Raw genomic sequence first — 13,555 nt, forward strand, 5'->3', positions numbered from 1 at the left:
GGCTGCAGAACAGCAGATATTGGTGAACTGTAAATTCTGCTGCCTGATCGTTCCTGTGGAAGTTTTGTCTCAGAGGAGTACCTGGCCGTGTGATGTGTCAGTCCGCCCCTACTGGGGGGTGCCTCCCAGTTAGGCTACTTGGGGGTCAGGGACCCACTTGAGGAGGCAGTCTGCCCATTCTCAGATCTCAAGCTGCATGCTGGAAGAACTACTGCTCTCTTCAAAGCTGTCAGACAGGGACATTTAAGACTGCAGAGGTTATTGCTGTCTTTTGTTTGTCTGTGCCCTGCCCCCAGAGGTGGAGCCTACAGAGGCAGGCAGGCCTCCTTGATCTGCGGTGGGCTCCACCCAGTTCGAGCTTCCGGGCCGCTTTGTTTACCTATTCAGGCCTGAGCAATGGCGGGCGCGCCTCCCCCAGCCTCGCTGCTGCCTTGCAGTTTGATCTCAGACTGCTGTGCTAGCAATGAGTGAGGCTCCATGGGCATAGGACCCTCCAAGCCATGTGCGGGATATAATCTCCTGGTGTGCCATTTGTTAAGCCCGTTGGAAGAGTGAATAGGAACAGCTCCAGTCTACAGCTACCAGCGTGAGTGACGCAGAAGACGCGTGATTTCTGCATTTCCAACTGAGGTACCAGGTTCATCTCACTGGGGAGTGCCGGACAGTGGGTGCATGACAGTGGGTGAAGTGCACCGTGCGTGAGCCAAAGCAGGGCAAGGCGTCGCCTCACCCAGGAAGCGCAAGGGGTCAGGGAATTCCCTTTCCTAGTCAAAGAAAGGGGTGACAGAAGACACCTGGAAAATAGAGCCATCTGATATTTACTCCCCAGTGTGACTTGGTTTCTTCTACATGCTGTCAGGTACAAAATAAATCAAAAGGTACATTTTAGAAAATTGTTTCTTAGTGGGAAATGTCAATCAATATGGAGTGAAAACCTTAAAATTTAGTTAAAAACTTTACCAATTGCATGCTCAGGGGATACATGACTGAGAAAAAGGCTAGGAACATGTATAATATACAAAAGAATTTCAGAATATGCAAAGATTTTAGGACTTATCCTTTGTGACTGCCAAGAAGTTAAAGAAATAAGTGGTGTTGGTGCTAAGGAATTAAACTGAAGACCTGTCTTGAGAAATGAAAGTCTGAACTGTTGTAGAGAAATCCTGTAGAGAGGGAGATCGATGATGCAGCACTGATGGAGGGAGGTCTGAGGTGAGGCAGAGTGCACAGGTGTAGGGATTAGCTTTAACAAGGTAAGGAAGGAACTGTAGCTGGGAGAGGCAGAACAATTTTGATTGGACAAGTTTATAAGCAATAAAATCATTATTTTTCATTGAAGTCATATGCTGTGGCAGATAAGGGAAGAACACAGCCACCCAGAGGTACTGAGGGTTTGTAGAAATGATAACTATCAAGGAGTGACAAAACGATTGAAGTGCAGTAGATAAAACATGTTGGCAGATCAGCAGTTAAAGATTTAACCAAAGTCCAAGAACCTACATTTCTTACATTAAACTTGTTTCCTACGGTGGTGTTGATAGCATTGACTGATTTTCTTAGAAAAACAAAGCAAAACAAAATCTGTGTCTATAACCAAACGTCTTATTCATTCATCAGCTTTCCAAATCAAATAATTCTAAATTCCAAGTGAGTAGCATTTTCCTGGTGCTTAAGTCAGTGCTATACTTACTCTCTGGTCTTCAGGACTCAGCTCAGACATCAGCATTTCTGTATTGTACGTGCTCCATTCCCAACTCCGGTTGATGAAATACTCCAACATGGAAACAGTTCTTAAAAGCCGATTCATGAGCTTTGTCATCCTGAGATAACCATCAGATAGGAGTAAATATCAGCGCACCACTTCCCTGTCACTCTACAGGGATGTATGAGAAATTATTTTTAAGAAAATACAAAAATTATCCCTGTCTCTCTACCATTCCTCATTAAAATTCTTATTCTTTTTTCTCCTTCCACATTAACTCTCTATTCATTCAACAGAAAAAGAAAAGGGCTGGATCTAAAGGAGCTTGTTCTGTTAGGCATTTAATACCAGAGTCCTTTTCTAACACCTATTTCTCAAGAATAGCAAACCTATTTTAAAAGTGAGCCAACTATTCAGCTTGAATGACATACTGTTCATTTTTTGAATTCTGATGTAGACAATTAGAAAACTTTCTCATCTTTCTTTTTGAGACAGGGTCTTACTCTGTCACCCAGGCTGGAGCGCAGTGGGGCCCAGCTAATTTTTTGTATATTTTGTAGATAGGGTTTTGCCATGTTGCCCAGGCTGGTCTTGAACTCCTGGGCTCAAGGGAGCCAGCTGCTTTGGCCTCCCAAAGTGTTGGGATTGCAGGCATGAGCCACTGCACCTGGCCTTATTTCTCATTTTTATTGTACTTTCTTGTATTTTAAAAAGTTGATAGGATCTGAGGTCTTAGTATATAACTTTTGGGCAGAAGTGTTGACTATATTAGTGTTTGGTGAATCAAAAGCAGTTGTCAATCATAGTGGAGATTAAAAAAAAAAAACTTCTTGTTGATAACCTATTCTGTGTTAGGCACAGTCCTGATACTTTTACAAAGTATTCTCTCTGCTAATTTTGATATCATCTTTGTTAGGTAAGTCTGCAGTTTTACAAATGAGTAACATAAGCTTAAGATAAAGTGTCAAAGTCAAATTCCAACCCAGTTTTAACTGACCTCAAAAAACCTGCGCTGTGTAATCTCACTATCCTGTGTCCCATTACACAAGATGAACCACACTGTCCAATCTTGTGGTCAGGACTTGGACCAGATCTTTTTTGTGCACCTCCCAACTTTATAACAATTTACAAAAAACTTTCATATACAATCTTACTTGATCCTAACAATATGGCTGTAAGATAGTCAGGATGTATATTATGTATCTCCATTTTACAGAGAAATTATGCTCAAGGTCCCATAGTTAATCCTCAACCTAGGTCTTTTAGCTAAAAGTCACTTTTGGCCTGTAAAGCACTTGATTTGTAGTTAACCAGTCTTGGCAGTAGTGATTACTATAGTTGGCTCAGTAATTATGATGCTATTGTGGGGATTTGGTCTTACTTCTGGTCAAAGTTAATGCCCATGTACTTAATGACTCATGAGGTATTTCTCTTACTGTATCATAGGAAATTTCTTAGGCATGAGGTAGACATCATTGTGCCTGATATAAGCACCATAGTAGGGTTCCACTTTACTATTATCTAAATCTTTAGTCATTCTCCAACTCTGATGCAGTTTATATGATTTCAATACATTTATTTTAATTGTTAAAAATAATGGTTGGACATGATATCATTGGATGTACAGAACTATATCAACCTAATGATATGTTTTAGAAAAAATACTTGTATTACTCCCAGATAGAGAAGGTCTTTATTGTTTGTCTGAGACAGGGTCTCGCTTTATTGCCCAGGCTGGAGTGCAGTGGCTCAGTCATGACTCACTGCAGCCTTGACCTCCTGGGTTCAAGCAATCTTCTGCCTCAGACTCCTGAGTAGCTGGGACTATAGGCACATGCCACCATGCCTGGACGACGTTTTTAAATTTTATTTTTGTAGTGATGGGGTCTCACTATGTTGCCTAGTCTGGTCTTGAAGTCCTGGGCTTAAGTGATACTCCTTCCTCAGCCTCCAAAATTGCTGGGGTTACAGGTGTGAGCCACCACACCCAGCCAAGAAGGTCTTCTTAATACCCAAAATGCAAAAGCTGAAGGAAAACAATGATTCATTTTACCACATAAAAATTTTAAACATCTTTAGTATTAATAGGGATTATTATATTCTAAGCACTCATATTAAACTATATAAAATAGGTTACGATTACTGTGCCCATTTTACAGAAGAGGAAGTTAGGATTTAGAGAGATGAAGTAATTTAGGGCTCTAATGGCTAAATTGGTGAAGCCAGGATTTAAATCCTATAAGCCTGACTCCAAACTCCATGTTCCTAAGCCCTGCATTATATGTATCTTCACTCATATTACAAAAAGCTTTATAGTCAAAGCTAAAAAGAAACAGACCTGGAGAAAATATATGAAATATGTATTCACACACACATGTTCCCATACATTAATAAGGATAACCCAATAGGAAAATAGGGAGCAGAAGCAGGCAACACACAGAGGGGAAAACTTAAATGTCCAATAAATGAATAAAAGTCCAGCCCCTCCAGCAATCACGAATGCAAATCAAAAAAACAAAAAGATGTCATTCCTTATGAGTTTGACAATTCAGAAGTTGATTTTTACAAAGTATTCTTACCCTCATTAAGAGGGTAAGACATACTGTTTTGTACCCCTTGGCCGGGCGCGGTGGCTCATGCCTGTAATCCCAGCACTTTGGGAGGCCGAGGCGGGTGAATTGCTTGAGGTCAGGAGTTCGAGACCAGCCTGGTCAAGATGGTGAAACCCCATCTCTGCTAAAAATACAAAAATTAGCCAGGCACAGTGGTGGGCGCCTGTAATCCTAGCTACTCAAGAGGCTGAGGCAGGAGAATCGCTTGAACCCAGGAGGCAGAGGTTGCAGTAAGCCGAGATCTCACCACTGCACTCTAGCCTGGGTGACAGAGCAAGACTCCATCTCAAAAAAAAAAAAAGAAAAAAGAAAAAAAAACTGTTTTGTACCCTTCATACACTGTTGTGGTAGTGCCAATTGACAGTCTCTTCCTTAGGGAGGGTCACCTGGCACTAGTCACAAACTCCACATACTCTTCAATCCAGCAGTCTCCCTCCTCAGCATCCTCTCCTGACACAGGCACATTCTACAAAGAGGCATGCACACTGATATTCATTGCCCTATTGTTTGCAGTAGAAAAAAAAGACAACACTGGGCAGAATGACTTAGATTTTCATGGAAAATTAGTGGAAAAAGTTGTAAAATATGTACAATTGATTTATATACACATATACCCCCCTACTGCAAAGCAAACTATGTACGTCCATATATGGATGTAAAAGCATAGAAGAGTATACACAAGCACACCTGGAGAAGGAAAGGGTCTAGAAGGATTTCAGCTTTTTCTGCCATAAAGATTATTGCTAAAATACATACCACACAACAAACCAACCCATTTCCCACAAATATTACTGTTTGACTTCTCACAAGATACATATAGATTTTTATTGTCTCTTCCTTCTGTGTTTCTCTTTTTTCCTAACTGAACGTTGTTCTTTATGCAGGCCCTCTTCCAATCCTGACATATTTTAAAACCTTTAGCATTTCTGCCTACAATATTTGGGTTTTCTTCTTTTCCTGTCTTTATTTAATAAGCCCCATACAAATATTTTCCCCATAATCACAATGTTTCCTTTTCATCTTGCTCAAGAACTGAGTTATGAGCTCCAAATGAGGTCTCTAAAAATTTAGATAAACTCTACATTGGCTAAGTTTTAGTCATTTGCACTACTAATAAAGATGACAATTAAACACGCTGAAGAAGACTTCCTCCCTTATAAAGGGGCTAGCACAGAAGGCAATACTGTTCATACTTCTGATTCTTGATCACGAGAATTGCCTTAGGCAACTATAACAATGACTCCTCTGACACATAATATTATTCAAGCGAGACAGATAAAGGCGTATGTCCTGTGTCACACAGCTAGGTGGTGACAGCTGCCTTAGCATCAGCACACTGTGTTCCCTCTAATTTCTTCACTCATCTCTAGGTGGCAGTAAATCTGGTTCCGAATACTGACTTTGAGACTCGGCTTTCTCCACATCCTTCCTGTCACTTCCTTTGAGACTAATTCAGATTCTTTCCTTAGCTTCTATTTCCCCATTTGTAAAATTGGGATGATGAGGATATCTTCCTTGGGTAGCTGTGACAATGAAAATGGGATCATCATGCATCAGCCTTAGCCCCACAAGTGCCACAGTAAACTCTCAGTAAGTGAGGTTGTCATCATTATTGTATATTTAAGATTATCTACCTATTCAGAAAACCCTAGTGACACAGTCTCAGTTGCTTTTCTTTTCGCATGAATGATTACTTGCTGAATTCATCAACCTCTTTAACATTTACCTTCCTTTATTGTGCTGGAACATTTTTAATGTCTTTTGTGGCTTCTCACTATGACTGCTTTGTTCAAAACTTATACAAGTCGAGTATCCTTTATGTGAAATGCTTGGGCCAGAAGTGTTTTGGGTTTTGATTGTTTTCAGATTTTGGAATATTTGCATATATGTAATGAGCTATCTTGGGGATGGGACCCATGTCTAAACACAAAATTCATTTCTGTTTCATACACACTTAGCCATATACACAGAGCCTGAAGGTAATCTTATATAATATTTTAAATAATTTTATGCATGGAACAGTTTTGAATGTCTTTTGACTATGACCCATCACATGAGGTAAGGTATGTGGAATTTTCCACTTGTGGCATCATGTCAGCACTCAAAACGTTTTGGATTTTGGAGAATTTCAGATTTTGGATTTTCAGATTAGGTGTGTTCAATCTGTATATATGGGTAAGATTCAGTTGTCTCCTTTAATGCTCGGCTGAAGGAAGCACTAAAGATTTTGGGGCCTTAATCTCCCATGCAGTGACACTTTCAAAGCCATTGACTCAGCTTCTCACCTGGGCTTCCTTCCAGTGAGCCGCAGATAGCAGTCATAGATAATGGCAGGGGCCCGGTGGCTGACCGCATTCCAGTACTGTGATGTGAAGCTGTTGGTGGTAAAATTAGCATTTGGCCTCCTGAAAGGTCTCTCAAATGGGATTTTTTCAAAGGTTGCCAAGACTTGGACTCCTGGGGAAAAAAGAAAGTAAGTGCTAGAGGAGAAAAGGAGAATATAAGTCCATCATAGTGGAAAGCATTTGTAATGGGTCAAAACAATAAAGACGAAGGATTTGCTGTGTAGAGTCAAGAATCAATTTCTGAGAACAATATAAAGATTTTTGTGCTGGGCAAATGGTTATCTGCAAACTGAAACAGTGTGAATGGGTTAATAATTGGATTCTTTAGTTGAAACATTTACTGTAAAACAAATTATTGGGGAAACACTTGTCAATACAAGGAGGTACTGTTCAGAAAAACATGAATCTGCATTTAATTCTAAGGTCATCTAGTCTATTCTGAAAGCTCCAAGACAGAGGCGAGAGACCTTATTTCGCTGGCTGGACCATTACTTTCAGAACCATTTAGAAATTTTCTTCACATTTTATTTGAATCTTTATTAAAGGTTTAAGTAAAAGATTCTAAAGATTCTCAAGGCAAGATTTCTTTGTGTTAGTTTACTTCAAATACTTCTCTGGGAATATGTTAGACTCAATTGTCCACTCTGGTATCCAGAGTTTTATTCATAATAGTATTTTTCTTTTTATATTATTACTTAGATTAAGCTTAAGAACTTTTGTGAATTCAGTAGTTGTTTCCAAAAGATATTCATTTGAATTCAATTTTATTTAATGTATGTAGGTTTTTTTTCAAAGCATATGCCTAAGCTCATTATTCAATTATGATGATATCACTTATTATGGTAATATGATTATTGCCCTCCTTAAAAAAATACCAGCTAAAATCTATCTGAAAATATAAATCCTATACAAAGAAGAGTCTCAAGAATCACCTGGTTCATAGGCATTTATTGAAACATTTGTGGCATTATTAAAGCATTTGGTTCTGATAGCAGAAGAGATTCTGATCTCAACACTGACATTCTGATGTATATATCCATATACCTGTTCAACATTTCCATCTGGATGTGTAATAGACATTCACATTTAACAGCTCTAAAATTGGCCTCCTGATACTCCCACTACCAACCACCCCCTTCCCAATGCATACACAAACTTGCTTCTTCACTAATCTTCTACCTCTAACCAAACGGTAATTCAGTTTTTTTAGTAGTTCAGCCAAAAACTTTGGGGTCATCCTTGATTCTTCTCTTTAACAACCCACACACAATTCAACAAAATCTATCAGCCTTCTGTTTGAAAAATACCCAGAATCATAATTTCCACCTTCTGTGTCTCTGATCCAAACCACTACTGTAGCCTGGAGTGTTGCAGTACTGTCCTAAATGGTCTCTGCCACTACCCTTGTACTCCTACAGTCTGACCTCCATGTGGCAGCCGGAGTGATTCTTGTAAAATGTAACTCAGAATATATTACAGATACTTCTCCATTCAGAGCCCTTCAGTGGAATCTCATTTCATTTGGAGGCAAAGCCATGGTCTGGAAGGCTTTGCACTCTCTGCATCCTCACTCTCTCTGTCCACCACTCTGACTTTATCTCCTACCATTCTCCCCCTCAGTGCTTCTGCTGCAGCCATACTGGCCTCCTTGCTGTCCTTGAATATGATTAAAAAGCTGTAGCACTTACTGTTTCTTCAACTTGGAATATTTCCTCCACATGTCCGTCTGATTTGCCCCCTCACTTCTTTCAGGTCTCTGCTAAGATGACACCTTATCGGGGAGACTTTCCTTGGCCATCACATATAAAATAGCAGCCTTCCCACATCACTATTTACTTCTTTAGTCTGTTTTATTTTTTTGCAGTCTCTCAACCATATCTGATGTATATTTCGCCTTTCTAAGATTTAAGTACCATAACAAAATTTTGTCTGTTTTGTTTCAACCTATATAGTACCTTGAAAGTGGCTGGCAAGTAATCAGTGCCCAATAAATATTTTTTGACTAAATGAATGAATAAATAGCTCAGCAACATACAATTACTTTCCATTTCCTAAATCCATAGCAATCCTTCTTTTAGTCATCACAAATACATTTATTTAGCATTTAACACTTGCTAGGCATTGTGGTAGGTGCTGAGGTAAAAAAAAAAAAAAATATATATATATGATATATTCCCTGTCTTTAAGGAATTGGCAATTTGGTGGGAGATGTGGACAGTTTATGATTGCAATATTTTGCCTGAGTATTCTGCTAGAGATCAGTACAATATGCTCTGGAGGAAGACAAAAGAAGCCTCTAGCTCTGTCTGGGTGCCAGGAAGGGGAGGGGTGAGGCTGGGTTAGGAAAGACTTTCTGAGAAAGCTGTCCAAATGGTAATAGCAAGCATTTACTGAAATGTTCACCGTTCTAATCACTGTGCTAAGTAAGCACTTTATCTCATTAAATCCTCCCAAGAGTTCCCTGGAATAGAATAATTATTATTCTCATTGACAGATCAAAAAAAAAAAATCTACAGGGAGAAACTGAGTGACTTTTTCAAGTTGATACAACTAGTAAGTAGTGGAGTCTACTAAATGGTAGGACCCATACCAGCATATAACATCTATGTGGGCATGGATTTCTGTTTAGTGATGTATCCATAGCCCAAGAATAATGCCTATTTAATGAATACAGGAGTGAATGAATGAGCTAAGATTTGAATCCAAGTCTATTAGATCTTAAAGCCCAAGACTTTTAACCATTAAGCTACCGTCTTTCTGATCTGAAGGACAAGTAGAAATTCATGCACATGTAGAAAGTTTAATTTGGCAATTGAAAACTGCACTTCTACATCCTCATAGGTCAAAGAAGAATTTAAATGAAAATGCTTAATGCTTAGAGAGTAGTAACATAAACATCATACAACTAAATGTGTGGGATACAGCCAAAGTGGCATTTGAGCGAAATATAAAGCCATAAATGCATGTATTAGAAAAGCCGAATATTCGTGAGCTATATTTCTAAGTTAAAGAGAAGAAAGAAATAATCAAAGAAAACAGGAGGAAGGAGAAAATAGAGATAAGGCAATATATCAATGCAGTAGAAAATGAAGCAACATAATAAAGAATCAATAAAGCCAGAAGTTGGTTCTTTGAAAAAAATAATAAACCCTTTGGAGAAGACGCACAACTATTATGAATTAAAAGAGAAACATAATTACAGATACAGTTTAGGACAAAAAAATTGATGTAATGTGAAAAATTTTATGTGAATACATTTTAAAACAAATTATTAGAAAAAGAGACAAATATAATTTACTAAAACTGATTCCAGTAGAAACTGAAAGCCTGCAAAATTCTTTAACTATTGAAGCAATACAGAATCCTCTCACAACAAAATTACAAATCCAGATAATTTATAGGTAATTTTACCAAGTTTCCAAGGAATAGATTGCTCCAATATTACACAAACACTTTCAGAGAATAGAAAACAACAAGGGAAATATTAGCAAACTGAATTAAACAGAATATAAAAAAGATAATATGCTATGACCAACTTGGGTTTATCCTAAAAATGGCAGGATAGTTTAAAATTTGAAGAGTCTCAAGAATCACCGGTTCATAGGCATTTATTAAAACATATGTGGCATTATTAAAACATTTGGTTCTGTGCATAACCAAAAGTTATGTACAGGTTGATAGCATAAGAGATTCCGATATCCCATGTTCACCAACCCAGCTGTCCGTCACTCCTTGTAATGTCACCTGAGGCTGTGTATGTTCAACCTCCTATGGCATGGCTACTGCTCCTAGTAGGAAGCATTTTGATCCCTCTTAACCCTGGTAGGAAACACAAACTAATTTAATTTGAATGCAACATCAGATTAATTAGTAATAGCTTCCAGAAATGCTATATTAGATGGGAATCTAGAACAGAGCCTTGGCACAGGGAGAAACAATGTTGTATCAGCCAACAGTGTTTGCTATAGGTGTAAGAGGAGGAGAGAAAAATACCTGCATGCCAGGTATTTTCCATTCTTGGAAAAGCATTTTTCAATTCAAAGCCTATTATAAAATGAGCCACAGTGTCTAGCTGCCCTGCAATAGAACTCTCAGTGCGGCACCATGGCTTACCACTGAAATGTGTAGAGGTAGTGTTACCTATGTAACAGGGAAAGAAAGTGTGCATTAGTAGGTAGTAAGAAATCCTACAGAATAGCCAAACTCCCTACTTTAACTTTCTACCATCATTAGATGTTTAAGTTGTACTCAACTCTATTTCCATGGTTTTATACATTGAACAGATCCAATCCTTTACATTCAGACAGATCAATCATTTGTATAGTACAGGGTTTCTCTGTTTCACGAAGCATCAAGAATCATCTAGATGCTTATTAAAAATATAGTTTCCTCAGCACCACCCAAGACCTTGGTCCCAGGGTTCAAGGAATCTGGGTGTTGTTTTTATTTCTCCCATAGTGCTTCCTATTCACTTTTACAAATCGCTAGTGGAGTGGTTATTGCACACCTGAGAGGCAAGCTGCATAAATTAATGATCAGTATGATGGACTCAATAACAAAGGATTAATATCACCTAACTTTTCTATCTCATTGGTCATTGATGATGTCGCATTCTCAGTGACATGTCAAGAAGGGAAGGGGTGTGTGTAGGAGCCACTGCTCCAACAGGGAGGAGTATTTCAGTATTTTATCACTGACATTCTTTATAACTGCCAACTTTTCCTTTGTTTCATCATTTTTAAAATCGCTATAGCCAATGGACCCCTTACTGCTTACAATCATGTACATGTTGCCACTGACTCCTTTCTTTGGTAACCACAGTACATTCTAGTTAACTATCACACATTTACAATTTCTCATTATTTTGTCTCTTTACTTACTTTTTGTCTTTCTCCCCATATAAGCTCTAAGCTCCATGACACACTTTGTCAACTTTTTCTCTGTGCCAGACACTAGTAATTATAGAGTTACATAGCTAAAGTACTTACCCATTTTGTGCCAATTGCAGGGATTGATGTTACCAGATGTAATGTGGTAGACTAATGTTGACTTAGGTCTGGAAAATGAAATAAAAATTAGGTAAGTACAACAAAATGGAAAACTAATGAGAGAAAAATAAGGAAAAATAATATTTAGACAGAGTGGTTTCAGTAATTCATCTGATTAAGGCAACCTATGAAAGGCTTCCATCGTTCATTCTTTCTCTGGGTTAATAAGCAAAATGGAAGAAGACTAGGAAAAGCGTGTGTGTGTGTGTGTGTGAAAGAGATGTTAAATAGGAGTGACATTATGGAGTACATATGTGTGAGTTCACATAAGAAAAATTTAATTTACTAACAGACCCAAATAGATGAACAACCTATTTTTTTTCCTTTGTACCAGGAAGCTTCCCCACACATCGTGACTGAACTTTTGGCATTTACCAGAGCTCAATTAAAAAAAAATTCTGTCATTTCATCAGCTTCTATCTCCTTTGCCCTAAAAGAGAAAGCTGAATTTTAGACTGCTGAATAGAAAGAAAAGCCTTTTGGTTATCAAGAATTTTATGGTTAAGTGATTTAAAGGTTTTATTACTTTATGAGTAGCCAAGTACTAAACTGTATTTATAAAACAACTCAATGCATATATGATGGCATATTAGGAACTCTATAAAATATTGAAATACACACTTTCACACATTTGGCGTCTTGTACAATGAAATGCCTATATTTGGAAAATGGGCCTAATATATTCACTCTGCCCCTCATGAAGTCTTTGAAAGCCCACTTGAGCATCCACACCTGTGAACTGCAGTATACCATCCTACAGCTAGCATGAGATTGACGACTGTATCAACTGGAATTACGTCTGCCACAGCCATTGGAGTAGCTTTTATGGCCCGAAGAAACCCTTTCCCAGTCTGCATAGGAAAAAGAACATAAAATATTAAACCAGGTCTTAAATAATAGCTGGGGCTAAAGTATGTATCATCAAACTGGTTATACTAGTGCAATAAGTGAAAACAGCTAACATTGATCCACTGCTTACCAGGTTCTTATGCTAAGTCTGACTTCCTCAGCCTATCCTACCTTCCCAGCCAAGTGCATCTCCAGCATTTTCATGAACTACTAGTGTTCCTCACGTTCCTTTAGGGAATAAAATTCCTCAAATTTGTGAGAGGTTAATAAACTCAATTAACAAACACCAAGAATAAACTTTTACATCTTAAAAATTAATTCATAAGACATGTTAAGAATTAAGGTTATACAAATTTCCCATTAATTTTCCCATTAATATTTGTTTACCATTTCCTTGATTTTGTTTTCTGCTAGGGTTTATTAACTTACAAGCAATAGTAGGCACTAAAAGTTTAAGAAATACTTATTTGAAAAACATTAATTGGTGAAATTCCACCATTAATAAAAGAAAACTTTTTTTGGCTTGGAAAAATTGCCTTATTATTTACTTTTTATTCAGTATCTTAGTTCACCTCACAGATCACTGATGTTATATAGATGCAAGAATTAGGAATTATTCATGTTAATAATTGGTTGAGTTTATGAAATTGATTCTTTGTGCTTTGCATGTTTCCAACATTGATTTGCAACGATTAGCACTTTCTTATGTTATTCAGTTCTGTTTTCTTATAACTAGCTCCCCTTCTTTTGGACATAAGAAACCAATTTAGAACATTTTAGAAAATGTAAATAAATATGCAGCTTTGCATATAATGAAAGCCGTTTTGGGATCATGTTAAAATAATGATGTTCTAAGTCACTAAACGTTCACCCCAACTGAACTTTTGTAGAAGAAAGAGTTGAAGGCAGGTGGGAAACAGAAAGAAAGGGGCTGCTAGAAAAGTCAGAAATCGGAAGGAAGATCTTTGTCACTGTTATAATTCACTGTCTCATATTTGT

At 37.9% G+C, this 13,555-nt stretch overlaps 1 protein-coding gene across 5 annotated transcripts in view; it reads right to left on the reverse strand.

Annotated features, from left to right (window-relative positions):
* Positions 1-13,555, reverse strand: part of FAR2 (fatty acyl-CoA reductase 2) — a 185,397-nt gene that overhangs the window by 12,012 nt on the left and 159,830 nt on the right. For all 5 annotated transcript variants that reach the window (XM_031000735.3, XM_063694093.1, XM_031000737.3 and 2 more), the window contains 4 exons: positions 12,440-12,558; positions 11,648-11,715; positions 6,600-6,771; positions 1,691-1,820 (listed from right to left, as the gene is read on the reverse strand). In XM_031000735.3, coding sequence (XP_030856595.2) covers positions 1,691-1,820; positions 6,600-6,771; positions 11,648-11,715; positions 12,440-12,558 — 489 coding nt within the window. The remainder of the gene's footprint in view (positions 1-1,690; positions 1,821-6,599; positions 6,772-11,647; positions 11,716-12,439; positions 12,559-13,555) is intronic.

This window comes from Gorilla gorilla, chromosome 10 (assembly GCF_029281585.2).
Source record: "Gorilla gorilla gorilla isolate KB3781 chromosome 10, NHGRI_mGorGor1-v2.1_pri, whole genome shotgun sequence".
In the NCBI taxonomy this organism is placed as follows: domain Eukaryota; kingdom Metazoa; phylum Chordata; class Mammalia; order Primates; family Hominidae; genus Gorilla; species Gorilla gorilla.